The following is a 26,545-nucleotide window of genomic DNA, read 5'->3' on the forward strand; positions in this document are numbered from 1 at the left end:
CTAACGTTTTATGCCTTTTGTTCTTGGCGCCCACACCTTGGACGGCACGACGAGTCCTGGAATCGTCCTGATGTTCGCAATCTTAGAAAAAGAATTACTTATTCAGCGCTTGTCATGGGCTTTTGGACCGGCTTAAAAGCCTGCTGGCCATGTCCTAGCCAGCTTGGCATTGGCGTTGACTGTGCGACTAATAGGCTCGCATATTTATCGTAAGAAGTTCAATTTTTTATTCGCATTTGGGCCGTACGTTTGCCGGCTTAGTTTTGCCGGGGCCATTACCGACATTTTCCGCAAAAGAGCCCCGGCCATTAGCTAATTCTTTTTGCCCCGGCAAGTGAAAGATGAACAGAGAGAGAGAGTGAGGGAGCTTCTAGTTGGGCAGGAAAATGAGCAGAATTTTCCAGCTGCCGTTGACGAGAAATACGTTACATTTTGCCGTACGCTCGAGTGGGAAACTCAGGGGTCAACAATTAAATGCCATTTGCAATAAAAACAAACCGGGCTGGCAATGAAAAATTATTTAAATGCGCAGCACAAATGTCAAGACGGAAAAAGGTCAGGCGACCCGGTTACGGGTGAGGGTCACCCGATGGTCAATTAAAATTGCTCTAACCCGGATTGACCTCACCTCCGGAGCCAATTTCGCACCGAATCGAAACATTTTTCACAAACATGCTAAACAATGGAGCGCAAATTTCGCCGAGTCCCGCTGCAAAAATCCATCGCTCGACTGTTACAGTTTTCAATGTCGAGCCATAAATTTGACCCCAGCCACCCCTATGTGTGTGCCCTGTGAACTGGCAGCGCTCCTTGAGGCGTCTTAGCCGTGACCCCGAATTGATGCAATTTCTCCCCGCACATCCGCACATCCACAGTATTCGCATTAATTTTAACCTCTGGCTGACGCTGACAAGGGGTCAGGATCAGGATCAGAGCGCTGGCGCGCGTTCCCAATTTTATTATATTTTTATTTTATTTTTACTCGACTTTGTTATACGCTGACCAATGGCCAGGGGCCAACCCCCGATCGACGCATCTGTAGCGCCGCAGGGGTCACGAAAGTGTGAAAATGTGGACTGATTAGACGGGCACATCGTCCTGCGTCCAAGGATCTCTCTGGGGTGGGTGAGTCAAATGCTCGTTTTTGGGGTGGGGGTTAGCGTATTTGGCGCTTATTTCCCAATGCCGATTGCCTAAGCTCGGGATTTGGTTTGGGTTTGGTTTTCAGATCCTTCGGACGCTCAACAATGGACAATGGTGGCCCGGGCTCTGGAGTCCTTTTTACATTTGTCCAATGCCCAATGTCCGAATTCATTTCGCTGGCGACTTAGTGGCCTTAATTTCCAGCGAATTACGAATGTAATCGCGCCAAATGTTCGGCCATAAGGATCGAATATAATTTGTGGGATTTTCAAGAATTTTCCACGACCGTTACTTATGGGCGCAACATTAAAATGATTTTTCTTTCTAGGCTAAATCTGTTGTATTTACATTTATTAAATAAATGTGTTTAATCTGTTCATATTTTAAAGTATTTAGTAAATTATACGTGCTCAAAAAACTATTTAATGTTTAAAAATACAGTAAATACAACTAAGAAAATATTTTTAAAATTATTAAACATTTTTTATGCGATGAACATATCCAAGGACCTTAAAATAACTACATGACACTTTCGGGTTTTTACATTTTACGCTCATATTCATAAACTTATATATTGCTTTCAAAAGTGCTGGATATTTTTCCTACAAGTTTTTCAGTATTTTCCAAGTAGTAAAATGTGAAAACAGTATAACCCTTCCACTCGCCTTAGCCCCTTGAATTCACCCAATAAACCCACCGATAGCCAATATCGAACTTAACCCTTTCGCCTAATGACCAAAACGAATTCCAAGAAGATCGCGGCTTGTAAAAAGTGCAATGGATATTTCGCTTAACCCGTTCTCTTCCCAGCAACTTTCTCGTTCGCCAAAGGGTTGAGGAAGTAGGGATTTCGCCGTGCAACGAGGCTCAAAGGACAAAGGACACCATAAAAAAGAAACAACCGAGGCGTCATAAAGAACACAATGACGCCGACATTAGGTGGAAACAAAAAGAAAGGAGAGAACGCAAAGCACACAAATTGTGGGCCGTTTCGAGGGAAGCGGGCAAGGACACTAACAGGATGCGATTTTTTCTTAATGGGTGAAAGGGTTGAGGTCGCGCACAAAAAACGGCAGCCAGATACCTGCCCACACCGTTGGTCATAAAAAACTAAATATTTTACGATCGGCACACAGAAATGGGATGTCTTACGCGGAAGTGTGTTTTTGTTTCTTCTGTTTTTTAGGCTTCTAACAAGACGGTCGGCACAATTGTATGTAGAGCGAAGCGCTCTAATGACCATTAGACTCATAGATATTGTATCTTTGTGCGCCTTTCGAAGTTTCTCGCGATTTTCCAGCTACTTTCATTGTCAATCGATGGTCTTACCTGACCAAAACAAAGCCGGGACCGAAGCGAAATCTATGGAATAACATGCAAAGCGAGTCGCCTTCATAAAATCTCGTGGCGTGTCGACTGGAAATCCACCAGACGATTGTCCTGCGCGTCCTGCCGTCGTCCTTCGCACTATTGTTTGGCCGCATAGCCAATTTTACGGCGTAACCATTAAGGCGGACAATGAAAATTAGAGCAACTATTCGCCCTGGCCCGGACCTCTGCTCTAGTTTCCTTTTTTAATCCTTCGGTTTTTCGTGCTAAAAAAGGATTTACGGATGTTGGCCGAACGCCCGTGTACACAGCCATCCTGTTTACCATAACGTTTCGGCGGAATTTTCACGCAGCCCTCTCGCTTTCCACCCATTTTCGTGGGCGTAACTCGCGAGCACTTTTCGCATCTGATTTATGCGAAATGTTAATTTTTGCGGCTTCCTAAGGGTTTCGACATGCCGTAGAAGTGTGCAAAATCCGCCAGCGAATGTGGCAGAGATTTGCAAGTGTTTTTTGCTACCTAAGGACCACAGGACTTTTTGGTGAATTGTTTGGTTTTGTTAGAGAGTAAACCGCTGTGCAGAACATGCTAGTCATATATTAGCGATTGGTATTATGAATCGAACATTTACTCTCGTTTCAAACTATCCTAAAATAACAAATTCAACATGTTTGAAAACAAACTGACATCATCAATTGACTCGATACAGCAATATTCTTACATTCTTACTTTTTTATACTTTTTTAATCAGCTTCCAATACCTTTAAGTATGAAACTACTCTCGAAGTGCACTCTAGCCAACAGTAGCGCATAAATCTAAGTAATTGTGTGGCAAAACCAATTTGCACTTAAGATCAAAGAGCAAAATCGCCGTACAATAACCACACAAACCAAACCAAAGCAGCCAAAAAAGAGAATCCCCTTCAGAAGCAAAAGAAAAAAACTGAAGTAAAATGGCAAATCATCCTTGGCATGAAATCAGCTTACGAACTCAAGGTGATATCTCAACAGGCCGCAGGACAAAGGTCAGCAGAAGAGTGCGCCAAATCAAAACACAAAAAAAAGATAGATCTTAATGAGATACTCCCTCGAGGGGCGAATCGGTCGACCACAAAATCCCAAGCGCTTGGCTGCACATCTTACAGATACATTTGCATATCATCTGGGAGATGCGCAGATCAGGAGATAAAGATGTGCGGATCCGCCCTGTTGATCTGCCCAATCTACCCCTCGAAGGAACTTCTGTTGAGACAGCCGCAGGCCAAAGGTTAAGGATAAGGATCATTTGCATGCGTGGCATGGACTTTCGGAAATTAGACGATCATGATCATCAGCATGTTTGTGTTTGTCCCGATCACCGGATAGGTATATCACAGCTCATCAATTAAAAGGTCAAGCGTGACGATCCTTGGGACTATTTGTTATGTCCTTAACTTCAACTTTACATAACTTTCCAAACGTAACCGGGTAGGATCCACACAGCACCCGCCCGCCTAAGCGACGCTAATCGGGCTGATCAGGGAACGCTAATCGCTCGGGACTAACTGGATCCTCCGGATCAGCGGCGCTGATCCTGCGTGATCCTGCGTACTGCGTAATGTTGGATTATGTCCTGTGCGAAGAGGTACGGCTGGCCAACTTTTAAATCGCTTTTAAATCCACATCACTCTAGTTCCAGTCGCACTTCTTCGGATGCGCGGATTAATGAACTGGGCGGGCCGATCAGGTAGCTTCGCGTCCTTTAATCCTTTCTCCGCTAAGTCCGGTTGCAGTTCGCATTCGTAATCCGGTTTGCCATGTCAACGTCAATGGCAGGTCTACCTCCGGTACTACCTGTCCCGAGTCGTCCTTTTGGCACATACATTCCTCTGGTTATGTGAGAGAGCAGCAACTTGTGTAATTTGCATTCCGGCGGTGTTTTGTTTGCTCTGTTGTTTTGTAAATATTGCTTTTACATTTTCCCCACCCCCCGCCAACGACCTAATTTCTCCCCGTTCCACTTTAGTTTTACCCAAAATATTCCACATAAACAGGAGATTGAATAAAATAGCCGGAGGCACATTAATTCCGAACGTAATTATGAATTTGTATGCATGTTTTCTTTGGAAAAACACTGTTCCATACAAATAATAAGTTATCGTTTTGTATTGTATAGATAAATAGATTTTTACGAATTAACTATACTGACATTTAGCCCCACTAGTTATTCGCTAGTACAAAATTTCCAATTAAACCTATTTAAAAAAATTTCAAAATCGCACCTAATTTATCATTCTTAAAGCGAATATTCTGCTTGGGAAAATAAATGGTCAAAACCAAATGATACTATAGATGAAAAGCATCTATTGCTAACTATAATCCTTGTCAAGCTAGCAATGATACATTTTCCGAAATTAGCTTAAAAAGGTGGAATACACCCATTATGCACAAACTTCCTTAAGGAGATTTGGAATTTCGGATGCTAATTGTGGCAAAGCTTTGCCCAAATTAAGTTAACACGCACAGCAACAGGAAAATGTGTTAAAGCAACAAGAAGTCTCCTCGGCCCAAACCTCCATCGGCCAAATTGCAGTTGGCTAAGTTGTTAATGTGTCTGGGCTTAAAGTTGCCCAAAAAACAATTGGCGAAGGCGCCCCCCATCCCCCCCCCCATTTCCGCTCTCTCACTTTTGGGCCAGAAATCAATAATCAATAGTGAAGCGGAGATGCCAAAAAACGGCAAAGAGCCAGAAAGGCAGCTGCATTCGGCCAAAATGCAGCGCCAGAAAATGCAAAAGGATAAAATGAGCGAGTCAGAGCGAGAGAGTGAGTGGGTGAGTGAGTGAAAGAGCGAACGCCACGAAGGGGATGCTGTTTGGTTATTGCTTTTGGGGATGGGGAAAGTCACTCAGATTTACAGCTAGCATCCGTATCCGTTTTGAGTGAGTTTCGTCGTTACGTTGATGCTAATGCTCTCCGCCTGCTCTCTCATTTCGGTTTCTGCTTCTCCGTGTAACGGCTCTCGTACGCCTTTGTGTTGTTGCACTTCTGGCATTTGTTTTTGCTTTGCATTGAGATTTTAGATTTGAGTTCTTTTTTGGCGAGTGCATCGCTGTGAGGAGCAGTGAGGAGATTTTCAGCTATTAGAAGAGCCCGCTGAGCGCCAGTTTGGTCAGTTGTGCTCCGAGTCCCGAAAACGAAAGTCGCTAGCATTGACAGGCAGCCACTGAAACACAAAAATAACCAAACATCCAAAGGACGAAACGTAACTGCTATCAAAACAAATATTGCCAATAAATACAACTAAACTTCGTGTTTGTGCTAAAAGAAAACCAATTGCAAAAAGACTCTTGAACCGAAAACTTATTTTTTGGCAAAGACCACATCCCGCACATGCGCGAATTCCGCGAAAAAGAAAGCACAAAAGCAAGCTAAAAAGCGAGGCCCAAAAAATAGACAAAAACGAAGAGCAAGGAGCCCCCACATCGCCGCTCCCCCTCGCACGCACTGTGCGTGTTGGTCTAACGGTAACCGTGTCGCGGTCAAGCGAGAGAGTGGGAAAGAGAGAGTCCGCGAGCGAAAAGCGTAAACTTCCGTGCTCCTGCTCCTGCTCCCGGTTCCCGTTTCCAAATTCTCCAGGAGAATTGCACTTGGACTGTCCCCAAGGTAAGTAAGTGGGCGTACCATCCAATATCCTAGTTATACACTGCATTCGACCTCCAATAAATCGTAAAAAACACATGCGAGGTAGAAATTCGCAAAAGCTTTCCGCGGATAAACAAATAAACAAGAATTACAAATAGGTTTTGCGGGAGCAAATGCCAAAATGTTGGGGTATCCAGTAATATACACAGTTTTTGTGAGGATTTACACATTCGCTCTGTAAATTTTAATTTAGTTTTGAATTGAAACGAAATCTGTTTTTTATAGAATATATTCGATATAAATTCGAATTAGTGGTTTAATTATAATCCATCATGTGAAATACTTTCGAAATAGCTGTCTGTCAAAAGAAACGGATTTTAAAAGTTCGTTTATATGCTAATAAGTACTATGCTTAGAGTATTTTACATTATTTATTCAGGCTAATCTGATGACTGATAAGCATTTTGCTTATTCTCTGTTATAATCACCTTTAATCCCAAGTACTCAACTTTCTTCTAGTTTCTGCACTTCTGCCTTCTCTTCTTGTTGTTTGTAATCGAGTGCTTCTTTTTCTGTCTAACCTTAGAAACACAAACAAGAGATCACACACACACACACACACAACCACACAGAGTGTGGTAAATCATTTGCTAAAAATGCAAACGGCAAAAATTCTAAAACAATATTTTAAAATCTGTCTGGCTTTTGGCCGATCTTCGGGTGAACTTGTTTTTTGCCCGCTCGTTCTGTTTTTGCCCAGAACTGCAGCGTATATGCAACCCCCAACCGACCCCCCCTCCTCATTCACTCCTCCTAAACACCGCCCCTGGCCACGCCCCCCTCTACGGCTGACAGCTAATTTTATTTGTTTACATGTCGACTTTCATGTTTTTTTTTTTTTCGCCTTCCTGCCCCCCAAATAACCCCTTCAATTTTTAGCATTTCTTTTCGCTCTTCTTTCGGCAAATGCATTTTCGACTTTTCTTTTTTAATAATTTAAATTTAGACATCGAACTATAATTCAAAGTCAACGTGGCAATTTTTTAATGGCAAATAGTTCGGCACTTGCCAAAATGCATTTCAAATATAATGAATACACCTATGTGACGCTCGTTGGCGTTGTTTTTTTAGGATGATGTTGGGGAATTCATCATGGCACGATCTTTTGCAGAATTGATTGTCATCCGACAGTTTTAATGTTTGCCGACAAAAAGAACCGAGCGCAATTCAAACAAATGGGGCTTTGTTAGGAGCATAAAAATAAATATGCACATATTATACGGGATATATTTATAAACCGCAAATGACATTGAATCACTTCAGTCAGCAGCAGTGCAGTTTGCCCTAACCAAATGCAGCTCCAAAAAACAACAAGTTGTTCTAAGCCAACAACATAACGGGTGCAACTGCACATATGTACATACATACATACGTATGTACATATATTTTATATAGCAAAGGCATATCCTGCTCTTGGCTTGCTTTTTGTACGGATTTTTCAACAAAAACATTTTTTGTGTGGCGCATTTTCTGCGTTTGCGAATTTTTCCATTTTTGCCATTTTCATGATATTTTTAGAGGGGTAAAAAGGAGACGGTGTTGCTGTGTGTGGGGGGGGGGGGCACCAAAAACGACTAGCACATGTTTAGTTTACTTTTGCAGTTTCGGTTGCCTGGCTGCACTCGTTGTGGCCACACCACCCCACCAGCCCCCCACTGCATGGTCCCCCCTGCCCCCTTGGCCCACGCCCCTCCTGACCGGCGTAATATTAATTTTACACTTGGCCTTTAGTTTGGCTTTTGTTGCTGTTGTTGCTGTTGTTGGGCATGGCACAAAAAAGCCCAGACGAAAGGCGAAAATTCTCTTTGTTTCATAGTGCGCACACACACACTTACACACACACATCACACACAATCGCAGAGCAATTAATTTTGGCTTTCTTTAAAAATATCCACAAAAGCGAATTTAAATAAATATGCTAAGCTTCATTTTGTGTGCACTTTCTGTTTCCTGAACCATCAATTATGCCTAAGTATTGTAGATAGTTTAGCTGCCAGATAGCACAGAGCACCATCCTCCTCCCCTAAATAATATTCCGTAAATGCCCCTTTTTCTCGTTTTGCGTTTTTAATAATATTTACTTGAAAGCACAAACAATTAGCCAAAAATGCAGCAACTGCACAATTTTTCAGCGTGAAATTGGAAATGGAAAAAAATAGAGGCAACAAGAAATTTTAATGCGAGAATTATTAGAAGAACTACGCAAATCAAAGTGAAATGTCTGGCGGAAAATTGTTGTCAGGAAAATGTTTTTCAGATGGGTGTGTAATAATTATACTGCACATATTATGCACATAGTTTAGTTGGTCCTTGCAGTTTTCCCGCAGGTGTAAGCAATTTTGATCCGTTAATTTAGTTTAGTCCCGCGCAATCCTTTTTTACTTTTTATTATTAACTACGAAACTGCCCTCGCTAGCTGCCTACTCCTGCTGTCGACTCCTGCCCAACGTAATCCCCGTAGAAAACCAGTGGAAAATTCGCAGCTCGCTGCTAAGCTGGCCATCCGCTAAGCTCCCGGATCATCCAAATCCAAGTGCGCATAATTTTTTGGTTCTGCTCTAATCCAGAATGGATCAAGAGCGCAATCCTCAATCCGCGATCCTCGATTCCCGGCCGATCCGCGACCTGTACCTGACTTCCCGTCACCTCTGCCCATCTAATCCCTTGACGCGTGCGTCCGTCTACCTGAGCGATATATAAACTAATGCCTGTTGCAATTGTTCAGTCAGTCACGAGTTTGTTACCACAGCGACAACACAGCATCAATATCCTTGCAAATCCTTACGAAAATCCCGACAAATTTGGAATATACTTCGATACAATCGCAATCATACGCACTGAGCGGCCACGAAACGGTAGGATATTGTAGCCATATTACCCAGTGTCTCCATTTTGTACACAAAATCACTCAAATCCCCGTCAGGGGGTGGGTGCCGCCTAGCCACCCCTGGCGTATTTTTTGTTAGGGGTGGTGCCGCAAGCACACCAAAAAAAGAGAAAAAAAAGAAAAGCGAGGAAAAATAAAATGAAAAACAAGCGGAAAAAAGAGGAAAAAACTCGACGCAGGCGCAGTGAATGAATGAATGAATGAATATGCCCACTAACCCCACTCTCTCTGTTTTCTTATCCATTACAGCCGTCTAGAGCCGCCAAGATGCAGAACTGGGAGACGACAGCCACGACCAACTACGAGCAGCACAACGCCTGGTACAACAGCATGTTCGCGGCCAATATCAAACAGGAGCCGGGTCATCATCTCGACGGGAATAGCGTGGCCAGCAGTCCGCGCCAATCGCCCATTCCCTCGACCAATCACCTGGAACAGTTCCTCAAGCAGCAGCAGCAGCATCAGCAGCAGCCCATGGATACCCTGTGCGCCATGACCCCTTCACCCAGCCAAAACGATCAGAACAGCCTGCAGCACTACGATGCCAACTTGCAGCAACAGTTGCTGCAGCAGCAGCAGTACCAGCAGCATTTCCAGGCAGCCCAGCAGCAACATCATCACCATCACCATCTGATGGGTGGATTCAATCCGCTGACGCCACCCGGTCTGCCCAATCCCATGCAGCACTTCTATGGCGGCAATCTGCGACCCAGTCCACAGCCCACGCCCACATCCGCCTCCACAATTGCGCCCGTTGCAGTTGCCACTGGCAGCAGCGAGAAGTTGCAGGCACTAACACCACCCATGGATGTCACACCGCCCAAGTCGCCGGCCAAGTCAAGCCAGTCGAATATTGAGCCGGAGAAGGAGCACGATCAGATGTCGAACTCCAGCGAGGACATGAAGTACATGGCCGAGTCCGAGGACGATGATACCAACATCCGTATGCCCATCTACAATTCGCACGGCAAGATGAAGAACTACAAGTGCAAGACTTGCGGCGTGGTGGCCATCACCAAGGTGGACTTCTGGGCACACACCCGCACCCACATGAAACCGGACAAGATCCTGCAGTGCCCGAAGTGCCCGTTCGTCACCGAGTTCAAGCACCACTTGGAATACCATATCCGGAAGCACAAGAACCAAAAGCCCTTCCAGTGCGACAAATGCAGCTACACGTGTGTCAACAAATCCATGCTGAACTCGCACCGCAAGTCGCACAGTTCCGTGTATCAGTACCGTTGTGCGGACTGTGATTACGCCACCAAGTATTGCCACAGCTTCAAGCTGCATCTGCGCAAGTATGGCCACAAGCCCGGCATGGTTTTGGACGAGGATGGCACCCCGAATCCATCGCTGGTCATCGATGTCTACGGCACGCGTCGTGGTCCGAAGAGCAAGAATGGTGGACCGATTGCTAGTGGAGGAAGTGGCAGCGGCAGCCGGAAGTCAAATGTGGCAGCTGTCGCTCCGCAGCAACAGCAATCCCAGCCAGCTCAGCCAGTCGCCACATCTCATCTGAGTGCCGCCCTGCAAGGATTCCCTCTGGTTCAAAGCAACTCGGCTCCTCCGGCGGCATCTCCAGTGCTACCGCTGCCCGCCTCTCCTGCCAAGAGTGTGGCCAGCGTGGAACAGACGCCCAGCTTGCCCAGTCCAGCCAATCTTCTGCCTCCTTTGGCCAGTCTGCTGCAGCAGAACCGCAACATGGCCTTCTTCCCCTACTGGAACCTCAATCTCCAGATGCTGGCCGCTCAGCAACAGGCCGCCGTCTTGGCCCAATTGTCGCCAAGAATGCGAGAGCAACTGCAGCAACAGAACCAGCAGCAGAGCGACAATGAAGAGGAGGACCAGGACGATGAGTACGAGCGCAAGTCGGTGGACTCCGCCATGGATCTCTCCCAAGGAACGCCGGTGAAGGAGGATGAGCAGCAGCAACAACCGCAGCAGCCGCTGGCCATGAATCTCAAGGTGGAGGAGGAGGCCACGCCGCTGATGAGCAGCTCGAATGCCTCGAGGCGCAAGGGACGCGTCCTCAAGCTGGACACCCTGCTACAACTGCGATCGGAGGCCATGACCTCTCCCGAGCAATTGAAAGTACCCAGCACACCCATGCCCACTGCATCCTCGCCCATTGCCGGACGCAAACCCATGCCTGAGGAACACTGCTCGGGCACCAGTTCGGCGGATGAGTCGATGGAGACGGCCCATGTGCCGCAGGCCAATACCAGTGCCAGTTCGACGGCGTCCAGCTCGGGTAATAGCTCCAATGCCAGCAGCAACAGCAACGGCAACAGCAGCAGCAATTCCAGCAGCAATGGTACCACCTCAGCGGTTGCAGCTCCTCCATCCGGAACTCCGGCGGCGGCGGGTGCCATCTACGAGTGCAAGTACTGTGATATCTTCTTCAAGGACGCCGTGCTCTACACCATCCACATGGGCTACCACAGCTGCGACGATGTGTTCAAGTGCAACATGTGCGGCGAGAAGTGCGACGGACCCGTCGGCCTCTTCGTCCACATGGCCAGGAATGCTCACTCCTAAGTTCCCCATCACCATCACCTTGTTATTATTATTTATCACTATTATCACATAATCGTTGTCCAGAATTGTATATATTCGTAGCATAAGTTTTCCAAACATTATTTTGTTGTCGAAAATTGTACATAAGCCAATTAAGCCGCTAATTCTAGACCTAAGTTTATCTAACTATCCTAACTGTATCGAACTGTAGCCACCTTTCACTCTGTCTCTTTACACTCTTGTATTTTCGAAATCGACTAAAAACCCTGAAAACGGTTTAAAAACTATCATAAATGCATGGAGAAACATAAGCCTAAGTTAAATCTAATTTGTAAGTGGAGTCAAGCGAAACAACCAAACAATACCAACAGTCCAAAGTCAAATTAATAAAATATAGTTTATAACATATACATAATGAGTATGTCTTCTAAAATAATTACTTAGTCTTATTTAACCTACATATTCATATATGCGCATAACACTCAGTTCTTTCTCTGATATTCTCTCAGTATTTTGTTAGTTGAAAGCGAATTCGAATCGAACGAAATCAAATCAAATAAATACAATTTATTCAATATAATTTATACAAGTTTTTCCCTTTATTTTTTGTTGTTAACCTTTGGCAATAATGACAATATTTTCGATGCAACTGAAACTGACGAAAGAAGAAGTACAAATTTAGAGATTTTTAATGAGTAGCTAAGATGCGCGAAATCTGAGCAACGGATCAAAATTAGTATTTACCCCATAAAATTTAGGTCGAGGTCATGAATCGAATTTCGAGACTTAGGATGTGAGCCCAGTGTAATCCTTGATAAATCCCATTTTAAGTAAATTAAACTAGTCTAAGATATTTGCCCACGAAATGTTTTTATGCAATAACATAATAAAGATGAAGATATTATTATTATATGCGGTGTTTTCTCTATATGCTATGAAAACTCAGTAATAACCTGGGGATTTCTTTAACTTTGATTATTATTATATTTTCTTTTATTTTTTATGAACACTCATTCATATCCTGTGGATTTCTTCATCTTTCTTTAACAGAACCTTAGCATATTATAATATATCCCTGTTCCAACCATATGGCCAAGAACTGACCAATGGAACTGTCAACACGCGATCTTTAAACATGATTTATCGCAAGCGATCACCCTCACCAAAAAAAGCAACTGAATATATTCGGAAAATTGTGAGTAAGTATTTATGTATATTCTTTTCAATTGAAGAACTGCTCCATCATGTGCTAAATACCCAAGTTGTTAGATGAAAAGGAATAATATACAAAACAGAATTTGTGTGCGGGCGCAACCCAACAAATTGGAGAATCTCCTGCTTTCTTCCTACATATTTCAATGCAACGAATTTTGATGGATTATTGACGTTTTGCGTGAAAACGCACAATTCGCATTGCATATAAGAGGGGCATTATATAATAATGAAAAACTCATGAGCACGCGCTGGAGGAACCAGAGGAGGAGGAGTGGCAGGAAGATGACGCAGCAAGGCGTCTCCTTCTGCCATCCGGGATCACTTGGGATCGATCCTTGGAATATTTTGGGGTTGGCGCGCATGCGTCGAACGCACTTCAGCCAAATGGCGCGTGGATAAGGGGAAATTCCTTCGATTTTCGGTGCTCGAGTGGGAAAGTCAGTTCTATAAAAATAGTTTTCTCCGGGCTGCATCTGATTGGTGGTTGTAGGAATGCACTTCTCTTGATATTAATTCCATGTAAATTTCGTTTAAATGTCGTTTTTCCTCATTAAATCATTCCAATAATTGATATTTATGGCTGAAAGTAATTTCGTTGGGAGTCAAGGGTGAGCGATGATGGTTTAAAGCCTCTGATCTTATCACAAATTAGATTTTGCATATCCCCTTAGATTAAAGTCTCAGTAGCCAGAAGGATCTGCACATCCTTGCTCATTTGAGCGAAGTTAAGTTGGCAATTTGCCCTTTGTACCGGATGAACTCTTGGCTTGTGGCCGCCGCAAGCGAAAGATGTTTATCGAGGACGAAGGAGTCCCAGCCGCATTGTCCTCATCTGAGCTAACGATCCCTAGTTTCTGGTTTTGTTCGTCGGCTCTTATCTCAGCTTGTGGCTTTGTAGCATCTTTCTTCTTCCTGCTGCCCGTCATTGTTTGCGAATAGACAAAAAAAAAGAAAAAAACAAAAATGCAGAAGAGTAGGTGGAGAGTCCTGGACACTTTGTGGCCTGGGAGTTCTTCAAATAGTTCAATTGCCCGGCCTGCTGACCATTTGAAAGGTGTAATTTTGGTCCTGTTAGGACACCGGGTCCCTTCTCCTATGTCCTGGATGCAGCTGCTCTCGCCATCCTCCTTTCCCAGCTATTGACTCACCTTTTGACTCCCCCAACTCTGATTGATCAGCAGGACACGCGTTTGGCACACTTTCACAGTACATAATTTGGGCTTTTACCACTGCCCCAACTCTATCGGCAATTATAAAAGCCAGCTTAGTCTAGAGAATTATGTGCACTTGGAAATAAGAACAAAACTTTCTAGTTAGTTAGTTATTATATTAAACGATTTACTAATCATGCGATTTTTTATCTTAAACATATTTTAGGAAACGATAGAATGCTTAAGTTTTGTAGTATTGATGGAAATGAGATTATTTCTTTAATACTCAGCTAAAAAGGGCTGTAATCTACAGTATGTAATTCAAAATTAATTTCATAAATTTTCTCTCAGTGTATATATAAATAATAGCCGTTTGCTCACATCTACACATATCCCACAGGGCTAAGCAACGCCATAAATAGGGTATTTATGTTTAACCACCACCTTCGACTTCGCCATTTTGGGATGGGGATGCGATACGGATTTGGTGTGGGTTACGGATTGAGTTTTTGGTGCCAACGGTGCACGATATGGTGTCCATTTTTAGCAGCGCTGCCACCAAAAATAACCGAAAACCAAAATAGCAAATATTGAAAAGGGGAAAGGGGTTAACAAGGGTTTCCACTCACCCAAAAATATATATATATGTATTACTCGGGGGGTAAGAGGGCGACATGTTGTGGGTGTTTGGTTGATTAGACGGCGTCCGGGGTGTCCAATGGCCACATGCAGGATCCGATGCGATCCCATGATTAGCAATCCACCCCCGCCAAGTCAGCATCCTTTGATGAGCTGTTGATTGCATCAGTAAAAGCCGGCGCCCACATGCAGGGATCGAAACTCGCCAGCTACTTTTTTCCACAACTTTACGCATTTTAATTATGAAAATCGCCAGGAATGGGAAGGGATCGGATCAGTCGGGTACCCGGATCAAGGGACCCGGGCCAGCATCTGTGTGTGGGTTAATTATGAGCGGCGATCCTTTCGACGTCTCAAGCGTGACGTCATGTGCGAGTCACCTTAAGGATTTGTTGAACCCCCGATAATTTATTTCTGTAAACAGCAATCCCTGGAATTGTGCCTGAAATGGCAGCGAGGGAGTGGGAGACCATCCTTTCACCTCGTCCAACAGCTGACCGGCCAGCGTTCGTCCTGCGAGATTGAGGTGGGTGTAGCGAATCCTTAAGTGGTCAACGCCGCTAACGAGCACCAAGGATGTGCTGACCATCTGAGTTTTGGCAGTCGGCCAATTTATGAGTTTGCCATGTGGCGAGTATCTTAAAGATACTATTATTCAATTTGAAATTAAGAAATTTATAAGCAAGTGATATAATAAGAAAATTATTTAATATTAATATAAGTGTTGCTTGATTACAAAATATTCAGATACAAATGTATCTGAGTAAGGAAAGTACCTTAAAACATGATGACTTTCGTTCTATTCACATTTAAAACATTAAAACCCTGAAACACCAACTTAAATATCTATTCAACTGCCATTATGTATGCCCACCATGATAGTTAATCATCCTAGTCGACAACAATTCCACTCAGCCACAAAATTCCGAATGCAATTCAAAGGCAAAAACCAAAACTAATTGCAGTGAATCGCTTGATGAATATGCAAAACTGTAGAAAATTAAAGCACATCCATAAGATAATAATGATGTTGATGATGGTGGTGGTGGTGGGGTTTATCCTGTACACTGAATAGATACCATGAATGAGATCCATGAAGGACCCACCGTTCCATAGGGAAATAAACAAAGCGGATAACTAAGGAAAACTCGCGACAGCAAACAGCGAAAGTAACAAAACAATTTTTACAGTTCGGCAAACAAAATGTGTCCACTCCGCATGTAAATGGATGGGTAACAAAAAAAAAAAAGAAAATACACGAGGAGATATATAGGAGAAAAACTCCGACTGGGATGGAAAAAACATCTGCCCCTGATGGCACTTTAGTTAACGAAAAACAACAAAAGGTTAAAAATATATGCAAGCGGACTCCGGCTACCCAATGCCCTATACCAAATACCATCCAGAGTTCCATTCCCACTCCCATTCCACTTCATCGATAATGTCCAGCATCCGTTATGAAGAGACCGAAAAAAGAAGGAAATTGACAACAGCGTGTGCCTCACTGTGTGTGTGTGTGTGTGTGTGTGTGTGTGTGTGTGCGAGTGTGGGGGTTGCACAGATACGCTACGCGTGTCCTGGGAGTCCTGCACCCTGCCACATACCATATTTGCACTATAGAAAGTCCAGCCGCTGGACTCGTTTGGTCAGTTTGCTACAAACAATGCCGCCTTTGGTGCGGGCCAGTGGATTGAATTCCCGATTTTGGCATCCTTTACTTTCTGTTTGCCCTCGAAACACATCCACCAGATGCCATGGTCAAGTCAACAGTGAAATCATAGATGCCTGGGAGAGTCCCAAGTTCTGGAAGGGTAAAGTGAAAGATTCAATCAGGGGGCAGACTCTAATTCATATTAGTTATAGCGCCTGATAATTCTAATTATTAAGTTACTGACTCAATCGAACCTACAGCATATGTAGGTTTTCTTAAGCTTTATGAAAGGAACTGCAAAAAAAGACATTATATAACATAGCTCATATGCATTCGAAGGAGACCCTATATGCAATTTTTTATTGATAATTTCCCCATTGAAAGTGATGGTAACCCTCCCTAATCGAGCCATCAAAACCAATCAAATCGTGGCCAAAAAGTCAAAGCAACGCCTATTACACAATCCGAATAGAGGAAATTTCACGCAAAAAATGCGATTACCACCAATAAAAATATCACACACAAAAAACACTCCTTAAAAACGAACCAAAAAATCGAAACCCAAACTACCCGAAATTGGAATACACGGGGTGGGTACGGATAGCAAACCACCACCACCTCATCATAGAGGGTTGCAAAAAAAAAAAAAAGGAACCGAATAGAAAACTAAAATGGAAAGAACCATTTGGCAAATAGTTTCAAGGGATCGATATTCTTTTTTTCTTTATGGGGAGGGAGGGTGAGGGATGAACTCGACATGTGAATAAAAAACAGGTAAGGCAAGGTTTTCCTACTATTCTTTTTGTAAGAGATACTTTTTTAGCAACATGTGTTTGTTTTGTGCCTTTGAAAAGATTCGGAATCTGGGAATCCACTGTATTTGGTTTCGCTAAATCGACTTATTGGTCCTTTGTGCAGGATTCGAAGTGCAAATGTCAGCTGTGGTGAGATGGAGTGTAATGTGAGCAATTAGGAGACCCCGAGGATGATGTATCAGTATCAGGACGAAGGACGCAGGTTATGGGGGCAGTATCAACGGTCTACAGGTGCTAAACGATACTCCCGATGCAAGTTGTCAGCACTTGGATGCTAGATGGGCGGATATGGGTCTCGAGTTTCCGTTACTTGTCCACCGAGGAATCAAGTTCTAGGCAGGCCAGAGTCCTCCCTCCGCCCAGTTGGCTTGTGTCCTCGATTAAGGACATCTGGCAATTGCATGATTCACTCTCGTTTTCAGCTGCCCTCCTAGCCCAACTTTATTTCCCCCTTTCTCCCTGCAGGTGCTCAACTGACATCCATCAATAATTTTCGATGTATGCGACTACTACATATTTGGCAAAGTGAAGAGGCAAAATTACTGCTTCGATTTGCCAAGGGTTTACTTGCATTTTTCAGCTGGTCATTGTGGCTGACAAAAAGGATGTCGTTTTGCTTTGCGGGAAAAGAGGGGAACACTGATTTCCCTCTTGCTTTTCTCCGGAAAAATTGCAATAATTTCTGCTCTTGGCAAAAACCAAGGGAGTAACATCTGAATAAAAGGTGTTAAAATTTCAACATCAATGGTGAACCCTTTTTCCATTATTTGGTTTTACTTTTGGTGGTTACTCTGTGGGTTCCAAATGTTGCTAATTGGAACAGCTGCTTTTCAGTTAATAATTTCAAAGGGAAATGTTATTTGGCAAAATTTATAGAAATAACTAATCGATCATTGAAGTAGAAATATGTATATCCGATTGATTTCTATATTTGAAAAATATAGAAAATTCGTATTGGTATCAAGCAATTAGAGTAGAAATTAAACATTGAAATAATGTAGTTTTAGAAGCCTTCTAGAAATTTTCCACTCTCTTCGGTTTCAATGAACTTTCCCGTTGGCTCCCTTCGCCATTTTGAAGTTTTCCCTGGTGACGAAAACTCACCCTTTTCCCGGGCTCAAACTCCATTTTATGCCTCGTGCTCAGCCGCACTTCATAACCATTTGTTGGTTTTATTTTTAAAAGTGTCCCCAAAATCTAGCCCCTCTCATCGACTTTCGACGCAATTTGGAGGACGTAATAAAAACAAAATGAAATCAAGGCGAGTGCACCCTTTTGAAAAGTGCCCGAAATGTATTCATTTATTTTCGGATGCCCCCCTAGGACGTTTCCCCCTTTTTGTCTTTCCGCGGGGCCAATCACCGCGAAGGGATTAGATGCTCTTTGGGCGTGTGGCACCACAAGATCTTTGTCATTGAACTTGAAAAAGTGACGAGGAAACGTGCCGCAGACAACTGGCGATTATACCCTTTCAACGCATTTTGGGCAATCCGACATGAATAACACAAATGTGTGTGTTTTCCGAAAATAAATAAAACATACATACATCATCCATCGGAACCCTTTTGCCATTGTATCTTTTTATCGCTCGCCTGTTGCATCATCGTCCTCATCATCGCCATGGGGTTTTACCCTCGTCAAGCATCGAGTACGAGCTCTCAAATTAACCACCAATAAAAAGGCAACACTTCATAAAAAAAAAATAAAGGGAAGGGAAAACAACTTCCGTTTTTTCATTGTTTCCCCGCCGGATCCTCGGATCCCTCGCCTGTTGCTCCCTTCCAATATTTTTTAGGCTGTTCCGTAATCGAGGAGTCGTTAGGTAAACACCCTTAATTTGATTTTTAGCGCCACTTAACAGGAGGGCACTTTTTTTTTATCCTTGCGATATGCATATGGGGTGAGTTCTTTTTTTTTTTTTTTGGGGAGGGTAAAAAATAAGGGCAGAACAAAAAAGTTGACATGGTAATTGGTGTATCGGATGCTCGAAATGAAGCCATTATTATGTAATTGACTTTATCGGAAGTTGAAGGGGAAGGGGAGTTTTTGAGGGGCGTGGTTTGCTGTGGGAAATGTCGAATTTTTTTTATAGGGAGTGTTTTTTATCAGCCTGGGGATTCATAGTTGTAATCCTTATTGAGTTATTATAATCTTATATACCATTAATGTTTGGTAACTTATATGTGGATTTAACTATATATTAAAAAAAGTTTTTATTGCATATGAATTGTTTATTACTACTAAATTGTAGATGCAGTTAGTATGCACGCTTAAAATCGAATATAAATAATCTTAATGGAATTCAATTTATCTCTTTTCAGGGATCAGTAGTAAGCAATTCCTAGATATCTTGGCATACTTTGGCCCTCATCTGCTGCAGGCTGCATCACTGCACCATTGTTCGCATAATGAATTCATCACATCAAATGCTGATCCTGGCTGCGATCGCAGGACTCGTCGATTGCCGAACATAGAAGAGCCCAACAATTGAATAGCGGCGAGCGGATGGAAATGCACAAAATTCAAATGTCATTCAAATAGCGGCTGTCAGGACAATGGCCACGCACGCGGTCAGGATCGAAGTGGGAGTAGGAGTAGGAGTCGGAGTATATACTATATGTAGAGGCGAAAGGTGGTTGAGGTCCTGAGAAGGATATTCGAGGAGTGGGAGGCACGAGACACGCCTGCATCTCATTTAGGGACTTCGGCAAATCTTTTCACTTCTCTTTCCCTCTTTTCAATGCACTTGAAGAAAAATAAGCAAGAATCTGGAAAAATAATAAGCTAGTAAATTATAATTAGAGTTCTTAAGTTATAAGTATTTTAGATTTACTTTTATACGAGCTATCTTCTATTTATTTAATATCTTTACTTTCATTTCTTCGTGTGTACGGCAATATCCTGGCACAGGATACATGTGCGTATATTGTTATTACTTTCGAGTTCCATCCGGTTTGCCCTCAGCTGACTGACAGCCAGCGGCCGACGGCTACAAAAACATTCCGCATTGAGAACTCCAGTCAAAGGCGACGATGATGAGGACAAAATCGGACTGCCGGGTGAGGCATCAACTTCGCTTCCTTTCCGCCAAACCACAACAGATCGGCCCGGTCCGATCAGGTTTCCCTGGCGATAAGCGTGACATTTTCATATTGCCAGCGATCTCAATCTGAGTGCTCAATCAGAATTCTAGATTTCCCAGTCAATCCAACCATGCGTCCCGTCCATTCATACATTCTCTGTTGCAGCTTTGCCATTTCTGAGGCCAATCACACGCCGACAGGATTAGGAGAAGTGATGTTTTTTATCTGGGCTAATTGGTCCCTCCAAGCGGACAGCCATGAAATCAGAGTCCGATCATCCGATGGGCCAGCTCTGATACACGTCTCTTAAGATCCATTCTTATCCGGATTTCTTTTGCAGGGGCGTGCAATTGGCGTTAAATTCGAACTGACATTTAGCTTAAGGAGTCGAGAGAAAGGACTTTCTTCTTTGAACTTGGATTATTTCTATATCCAAGCAGGATCTCAGTAGCCTGCAACTTATTTGGTCAATATGACTATTTTTAAGCCACTCATAAGATGGAGTTCACATGACTTCAGCAGCTGCTAAAAGGGTATGTGGAGCCCCCTTTCTTTGGAGCATTACAAATTTCCCCGACTGAAAAATTAACCAAGAACTACCAGAAATTAGGGCATGACTCCATAACTCGCCAGTCGGGAGCCAGGGCAGATGTCAAGCTGCTAAAGATCACACTAAACACAAATATCGCCCAAGGAGCTCAACTCATTTGAATGAGGGCTCTCGCTTCCCGGGAAAGCAAACAAATTCCGACCCTCAAATCCCAAAGGAGCGCAGACATAAGAAAATCATTTGTTGGGGAAGGAGTAGGGAAAGGACTCCAAGGGATCAACACAAAGTCAAATGCCGAGCGACCCGTTCGAAAAAATCTGAATGTCGCGTGTTGGCGCGTAAGATTTGTGTTTTCCGGGACCGACGTCTCGGAAAAATCGGGGTCACCCAAAGGGTCGGGGGTCGGGACTCAAGGCATCATAATAGGCTCATTTCCTTGCCTGCTCCTTGGGCTCCTGATTTTCCGAGCGTAATGGCGTAAACATTCAAGGGGAGCGTGCGCTGCGCACGCGCAACATTGCCTCACCCTGCGACCCGAGTCCTTCGTCCTTCGCCCTCTCAATTCCTTGCCCTTCGACCCGAATCTCATCCCGATTTCAATCTGCGCGCCATTGTTCGATTTCCTTGAGGATTTGCGCGTCTTATGATTGATTCAGTGTTTTGTAACGATTGTTGTTCCCATGATTTTCCCACGTCCACGATCACAATCTTGTGGCATTTGGTACGGCGCATGATGAATCATTGATGCCTGCCGGTGGGTGTAACGTTTGGTTTGGAAGTCGGGGGTAACCATCGTCTATTTGACAAATACTCAATTCATCTTTCTTCCCAAAGGTCGTCGCGTGAATGGAAAGCGGAGAAAAGCTGAAGCGAATGAAAAAGTATCCTTGAATGATGCATGAAAAATGGTGAATAATGTCGAATTTACCACATGCAATTTATACACCTTTGTTAACTCAAAAAAGTTGTAAATAAAAGATGTACATAAGCAATAAATATTTTTATATTAATTTTAAGTTATTAAAAGATATATTTTCATATTTTCTTGGTTGCATCCATCGAGAACACATGATACTGCAGCAGCAGCAGCACATGACACATGTGGCACATTTAACACCTCCAATTCATAATGAATGAGTTAAGAGCATCAACAAACGAAGCACGAACATATAGGCGGCGACTACTGAACATCGTACCCGACATGGTCATGGATTGGTATTGGGAATCTGGGTTGGCGTCGTAGGTGCTTGTTTGCCACGCCCGCATCTTCCAGGACATGTGTTAATCAAGCGGCAGCCTCGGCAGCGCATAACTCAGTTGCAGATGGACTAATTTTGTTGTAAGTCGGGTAATAAAGGAGGGACGAATGCTACACAGCTGCCCCAAGGACTAAAAATAGTCGGTGGCAAGGTGCAGGCTGGCTTACAATTTATGTGACAGAATTCTCATGTTTGCGCTTAATTTTTGTTTAATTTTTATGGGCGCCAAAAGAGGAGACGTCTGCTGCTGGTGGGATGGCCAATTTTGGCCATTTATCCTGGCCGTATTCAGTTTTGAAACAATGGTGTTGGACAAAGAAGGTAACATGAGCTAAAAAACCAATAGAAGCAAGAAAATGTGACAGGCAATCGGAAGAAGACAAACAAATGGAGAATCCAAAGAAAAGCGCAATTGTTGCAGGATGACAATTGAATGCAATCCGGAAATGTCCTGCGTGGACAAGGATCGATGGCCATCGCCCAAGTGGATTTTTTTTACCACTCAAAAAGTGAGTAAAAGAGAGTGCTACTCAAAATTGAGAAAATCTTTAGCTCGCTGGATCCTCATAAAACATAAATCCACCCCTATCTAAAAACTCAACTCACTTTGAGTTGAGATCGCTGCAGATTGAGTGAATATCTTTTGAGATATGTAAGTTTCCTTTGATTTCAGAACCCCAGGAGTTTTCCGCATTCGGGTCTAACTTGACCTCTAAGGCGACCTCAAAGATGCGAGTTGAGAGAAGCGCGCGCGTTGCTCCTTTTGTGTCCTTCGCTCGCATCCTTCGGGTCATCTTCTGACCTTTTCCCATTTTGGCACCCGCTTGCCCTTTGTCCCTCGCCATCGGGATCGTTGACAGAAGAGCTGGGGCATGCAATAAATGTGATAAAGATTGTTTTTTTTTGTTTTTGTCTTTCTGTGCAATTGCTTGGACACCGTGCCATAAATTGCCCATAGACGACCTTTGATCTAGCATATCGTCGTTGATCATCGACTAGGGGTTTCCTTGGCACGGAAATGCCTTGAATGATGCCTTAATTGTAGGACATGCAGCTGGAACCATCGGATTCCATTGAACCGACCCTCAATTGTGGGTGTTTAACGTATGTTTTGCGCGACTTTAGGCGCAGTCTGATACTTTTTACACATGTAATACCCTAATTTATTGCAGCGCTATAGAAAAAAATTTAGAATTAGTATCATACTACTTTTCTAGAACTACTTTCATTGCACCACTGTCACTTAAGAGAACTCACACTGAATCTCGCGAAACGAATTACTCGTGTCAATTTAAATTATATTTTACACCACAAATTTATTTCTAAATAATTTAGCCAGTTGTCAGTGGATCTTGAACATTGCTAGAGGTTAGACCAATGAAGATCTGTGCTCAAATAATTGGAATTGTAGTTTTAGCTACTCTCCTTAAGGAAGTTGGTAAGTACATCCTATATCTACCTAAGTTTATGAAGATGGTTAAACAATTTGGTTCTCTTTTAAGATGGAAAAGGAGAAATTTCAGACCTGGTTAGTTTCTAATACAATTTCTAATTGCCATATATAATATGTAAGGTTTTTCCAAGGAATCTCTGGCAAAGACCGATGCAATGTACACTGCCCTGCTGAAGGAGATAAATTCAACTTTCCACAAAAGACCGTATCTAATAGAAAAAAATGCAGAGTTCGAAAAGAATTTCCAAACGGTTTTAGTTGCTCTAAACTTAAGCATGTATGAAATAGCTACCAAAATTGATATCTACACCGACTTTACAGTTTACAATCAAATTCGACTCGAACTCGAAAGGGAAATCTATAAGAAGCTACAAGTTGCGGAGAGGCTTCAGAAGATGGAAAATCTTTTGCCAATGTGTCGCGTCTTTTTTGCCAATCAGCAGGTGCAACTCATTGGCAGTTTCAGTCAATCGAACCTCATGAAATTGGAAATATTGCATAATCCGGGACCACAGTGCGAAAATGTTGAGGTGCAAAAAATTTTCATCACGCCAACTTCATCGACCGCCAGGCCCGAAAACTACGATACAGAGATTCTGAAAGTTTTGGCCAAATACAGGACACGTCCGTGGGGAAAAAAAACGTATCGGGACTTCGACGATAAAATATGGAACCTCTTTTTGGCCATAAACAGCGAAGAGCAACAATTTAAAAAGAACGCATTAGCCGCATTCAAAAAATATGACGAAGATCGCGCTATTTTGGACAAAGCATTGGCACACCGAATTGCAGAATTCGAGAAACAAATTCCGAATGAGAAAAATCCGTGCAGGGTCGATCTTATTCGCTTGAAAAAAGAATTGGGACGCGCAATGTTTGAAACCACGCAGAAAAAACACAACAGTTTGGTCGCCACGAACTATGTAAGGACCTGCCTCAATAATCAAAGAAAAATTTTCTTTGCAATGAATGATTTAGCATTGTAAACTTTAGATTGGTTTTATTTTACTTTAATATAATATTTAAGCACTAAGAAGCATATATTAAAAACAATACAATTGAGTTGCTAGTTTCCAGAACTTAATAAAGTTTAAAATGTATCCTTTCTAGCCAAAAGCAATATCTGTGCTTATTTAGAGATTTTTTACATACTACTTTTTTATATTTAAAGACTAATTTATGTTTGCCTGCCCTGACTGGCTGACATTTGCTTTCTTATTCGAGCTTGGGCCTCAGCTGGCCAATTTTTTAGTTCTTCCTTGCCACAAGGCAAACAAAAAGAGGCTGTATAGTAGAAACTGCAGCCAGGATCCTTGCACACCGTCTTGGAGCAGATGGAGCACTTAGTCCCCATTGCGATATAGTATTCCGGCTTTGACTGCCAACGAGGTGGAGGTGGCTGGAAAGGATCTCGCATCACGTAATTGTCCTCCGGGTAGACGACTCCTAAAGCAAAGGGCGGTTTCCGTCCAAAATAATGGACCATCTCCTGCATTTCACAGCCAGAGCAGTTGAATTCGATGCGTGCTACTCGTTCATCCTCTTCCTCGGGATCAATGGGCTTTTTAACCTCCTCGGGAAGCTGTAAACGCTCAATTTCCTCTGCCTCGTTCTCCAGGACGAGGTCGTCATCGGGATCCATGTTTAAGATTTTCTAAAAGACCAATAGAAAAAACAAAGACTGTGCAACTTATACGAGGACTATATACATTTACTACACTTATAACAATAGTATAACAATATTTGGTCAAATCAGTTTGTATGTCACTCAGCGAACGCCATGCGACGCTTTCCAGGCAAATCCTCCGGCCACCATTCCGGACGTTCAACATAGCAGCGCTCGCCATCGATCATCAACTCCGGACGGCCGTTGAGAACCTTCTCGATGCGCAGCAGTGCTACACCATGCTTGTGCGCAAAGCCAAAGACGCGTCCAAGTTTCGCTCCAGCCAAAGAAGTTACGTCCTGGCTGGAACCCACATCAATAGGGGCCGTCAACCGGATGGGCATGTATCGCTTGCGGATCACGCCCGAATGATGGACGCGGGCTGTTAGCTCCTGGCCCACATAGCAGCCCTTGTGGAAGCTCACGCCATGCAGGTAATCCGCATTGGCTTCGAGGGGAAAACATTTGCCCGGTGGCAGTTCCGAGCAGCCCTCGCCCACTCCTTGCTTGTAGCGCAGCAGTTGATAACTATTGTCGGAGGAGGCTGCTGTGGCGGTACCGAAGTCGGTAAAACATTTGGACAGCTTGGACCAGTCCATGTCAGTGGGGGCCAGGATGCGAGTGCCAAGGACATGCAGCCTCGGGTCGGGGGACACAAATAAATCTGGATGTGGATTGGGTACAGCCTCCGAAGCGTCCTTAAGGTTAAACAACACCCATGGGGTATACTCGTCGTCTACACTGTCGACCTCAATGCGCCTGCGAACGCGATAGGTGCGCAGGTGGCGTCGGAAGTCCGAGGAAGCCTCCCGATCGCACTCAACAAGGATGGTTTCCGGGTTGTTGGTGCGGTACAAGATGGTGTCGTACAGCAGCCTGCCCGCCTTGTTGAGAAAGTGGGCGTACATTGAGGCAGGACCCCCCGGCGACTGAATCCGGGCCACATCGTTGGTCGCCAGACCCTGCAGAAATGGCACCACCTCGGCCCCGTGGACACGGATGAGTTCTCGATTTCCCAGCGGCTCCAAAGTAAAATTGCGCTGACTTGGGCCCACCGGACGGGCGTATGGGATCCTCATCTCATGGAGATTACGTATGTGATGGCGCACAGCGCGCAGAAACCACGGATTCGTACGATTCATGCTGGAAAATGGAGGCATCTGTTGCCTGCAATTGGTACTGGAAATGCCAACGGAAATCGCTCTTACCTTGTGCAGGAAATTTGATTAAAATTATTCGATATATCTAGCAGCAGAAACTTAAATTTGGTACTCAAAACAAAGTCGAGCAAGGAACTGATTTTTTGGCACCCGGTTCATAACATTTGGAATTGACAGTTCGTTTGGAGATGAGCGATTGGATTTCCTTTTACGTGACACGAATTGTGGTGGAATAGATAAATATCGTTGATTATCGTGAATATCTCACACTTGCATATGCAATAAAATTCTTTAAAAATATGTCTGCATGCTTACAATTTTATTTTCTTAAAGAATTTTA

At 43.6% G+C, this 26,545-nt stretch overlaps 5 protein-coding genes across 7 annotated transcripts; 3 read left to right on the forward strand and 2 right to left on the reverse strand.

The window, feature by feature from the left end:
* Positions 1-5,606: 5,606 nt before the first annotated feature.
* LOC6607224 (protein hunchback) lies at positions 5,607-12,396 on the forward strand. Of its 2 annotated transcripts, none has more exons than XM_002031972.2 (2): positions 5,607-6,117; positions 9,293-12,146. In XM_002031972.2, the coding sequence occupies exon 2, from the start codon at positions 9,311-9,313 to the stop codon at positions 11,582-11,584; it is 2,274 nt and encodes a 757-aa protein (XP_002032008.1). In that variant the 5' UTR covers positions 5,607-6,117; positions 9,293-9,310; the 3' UTR covers positions 11,585-12,146. The 2 variants fall into 2 exon arrangements, with proteins under 2 accessions (XP_002032008.1, XP_032578757.1); XM_032722866.1 differs by lacking the exon at positions 5,607-6,117 and adding an exon at positions 8,962-9,011 and having other exon boundaries at positions 9,293-12,396.
* Positions 12,397-18,325: 5,929 nt separating this feature from the next.
* LOC116801377 lies at positions 18,326-18,466 on the forward strand. Its single transcript, XM_032720260.1, has one exon. It carries the CDS (start codon positions 18,326-18,328, stop codon positions 18,464-18,466), a length of 141 nt encoding a protein of 46 aa, XP_032576151.1.
* Positions 18,467-23,283: 4,817 nt separating this feature from the next.
* LOC6607225 lies at positions 23,284-24,365 on the forward strand. The gene is made up of 3 exons (XM_032722040.1): positions 23,284-23,364; positions 23,429-23,454; positions 23,511-24,365. Exons 1-3 carry the CDS (start codon positions 23,304-23,306, stop codon positions 24,363-24,365), a joined length of 942 nt encoding a protein of 313 aa, XP_032577931.1. The 5' UTR covers positions 23,284-23,303.
* Positions 24,353-26,343, reverse strand: LOC6607226 (cysteine-rich DPF motif domain-containing protein 1). Its single transcript, XM_002031974.2, has 2 exons — positions 26,254-26,343; positions 24,353-25,033 (listed from the first exon to the last, which is right to left on the reverse strand). Exon 2 carries the CDS (start codon positions 25,019-25,021, stop codon positions 24,557-24,559), a length of 465 nt encoding a protein of 154 aa, XP_002032010.1. The 5' UTR covers positions 25,022-25,033; positions 26,254-26,343; the 3' UTR covers positions 24,353-24,556.
* LOC6607227 (putative transferase CAF17 homolog, mitochondrial) lies at positions 25,070-26,340 on the reverse strand. 2 transcript variants are annotated; one of them, XM_032722039.1, is made up of 2 exons: positions 26,254-26,340; positions 25,070-26,205 (listed from the first exon to the last, which is right to left on the reverse strand). In XM_032722039.1, exon 2 carries the CDS (start codon positions 26,203-26,205, stop codon positions 25,144-25,146), a length of 1,062 nt encoding a protein of 353 aa, XP_032577930.1. In that variant the 5' UTR covers positions 26,254-26,340; the 3' UTR covers positions 25,070-25,143. The 2 variants fall into 2 exon arrangements, with proteins under 2 accessions (XP_032577930.1, XP_002032011.1); XM_002031975.2 differs by having other exon boundaries at positions 25,070-26,188; positions 26,254-26,339.
* Positions 26,344-26,545: the final 202 nt, after the last annotated feature.

The sequence above is a fragment of the Drosophila sechellia genome, chromosome 3R (assembly GCF_004382195.2).
Source record: "Drosophila sechellia strain sech25 chromosome 3R, ASM438219v1, whole genome shotgun sequence".
In the NCBI taxonomy this organism is placed as follows: domain Eukaryota; kingdom Metazoa; phylum Arthropoda; class Insecta; order Diptera; family Drosophilidae; genus Drosophila; species Drosophila sechellia.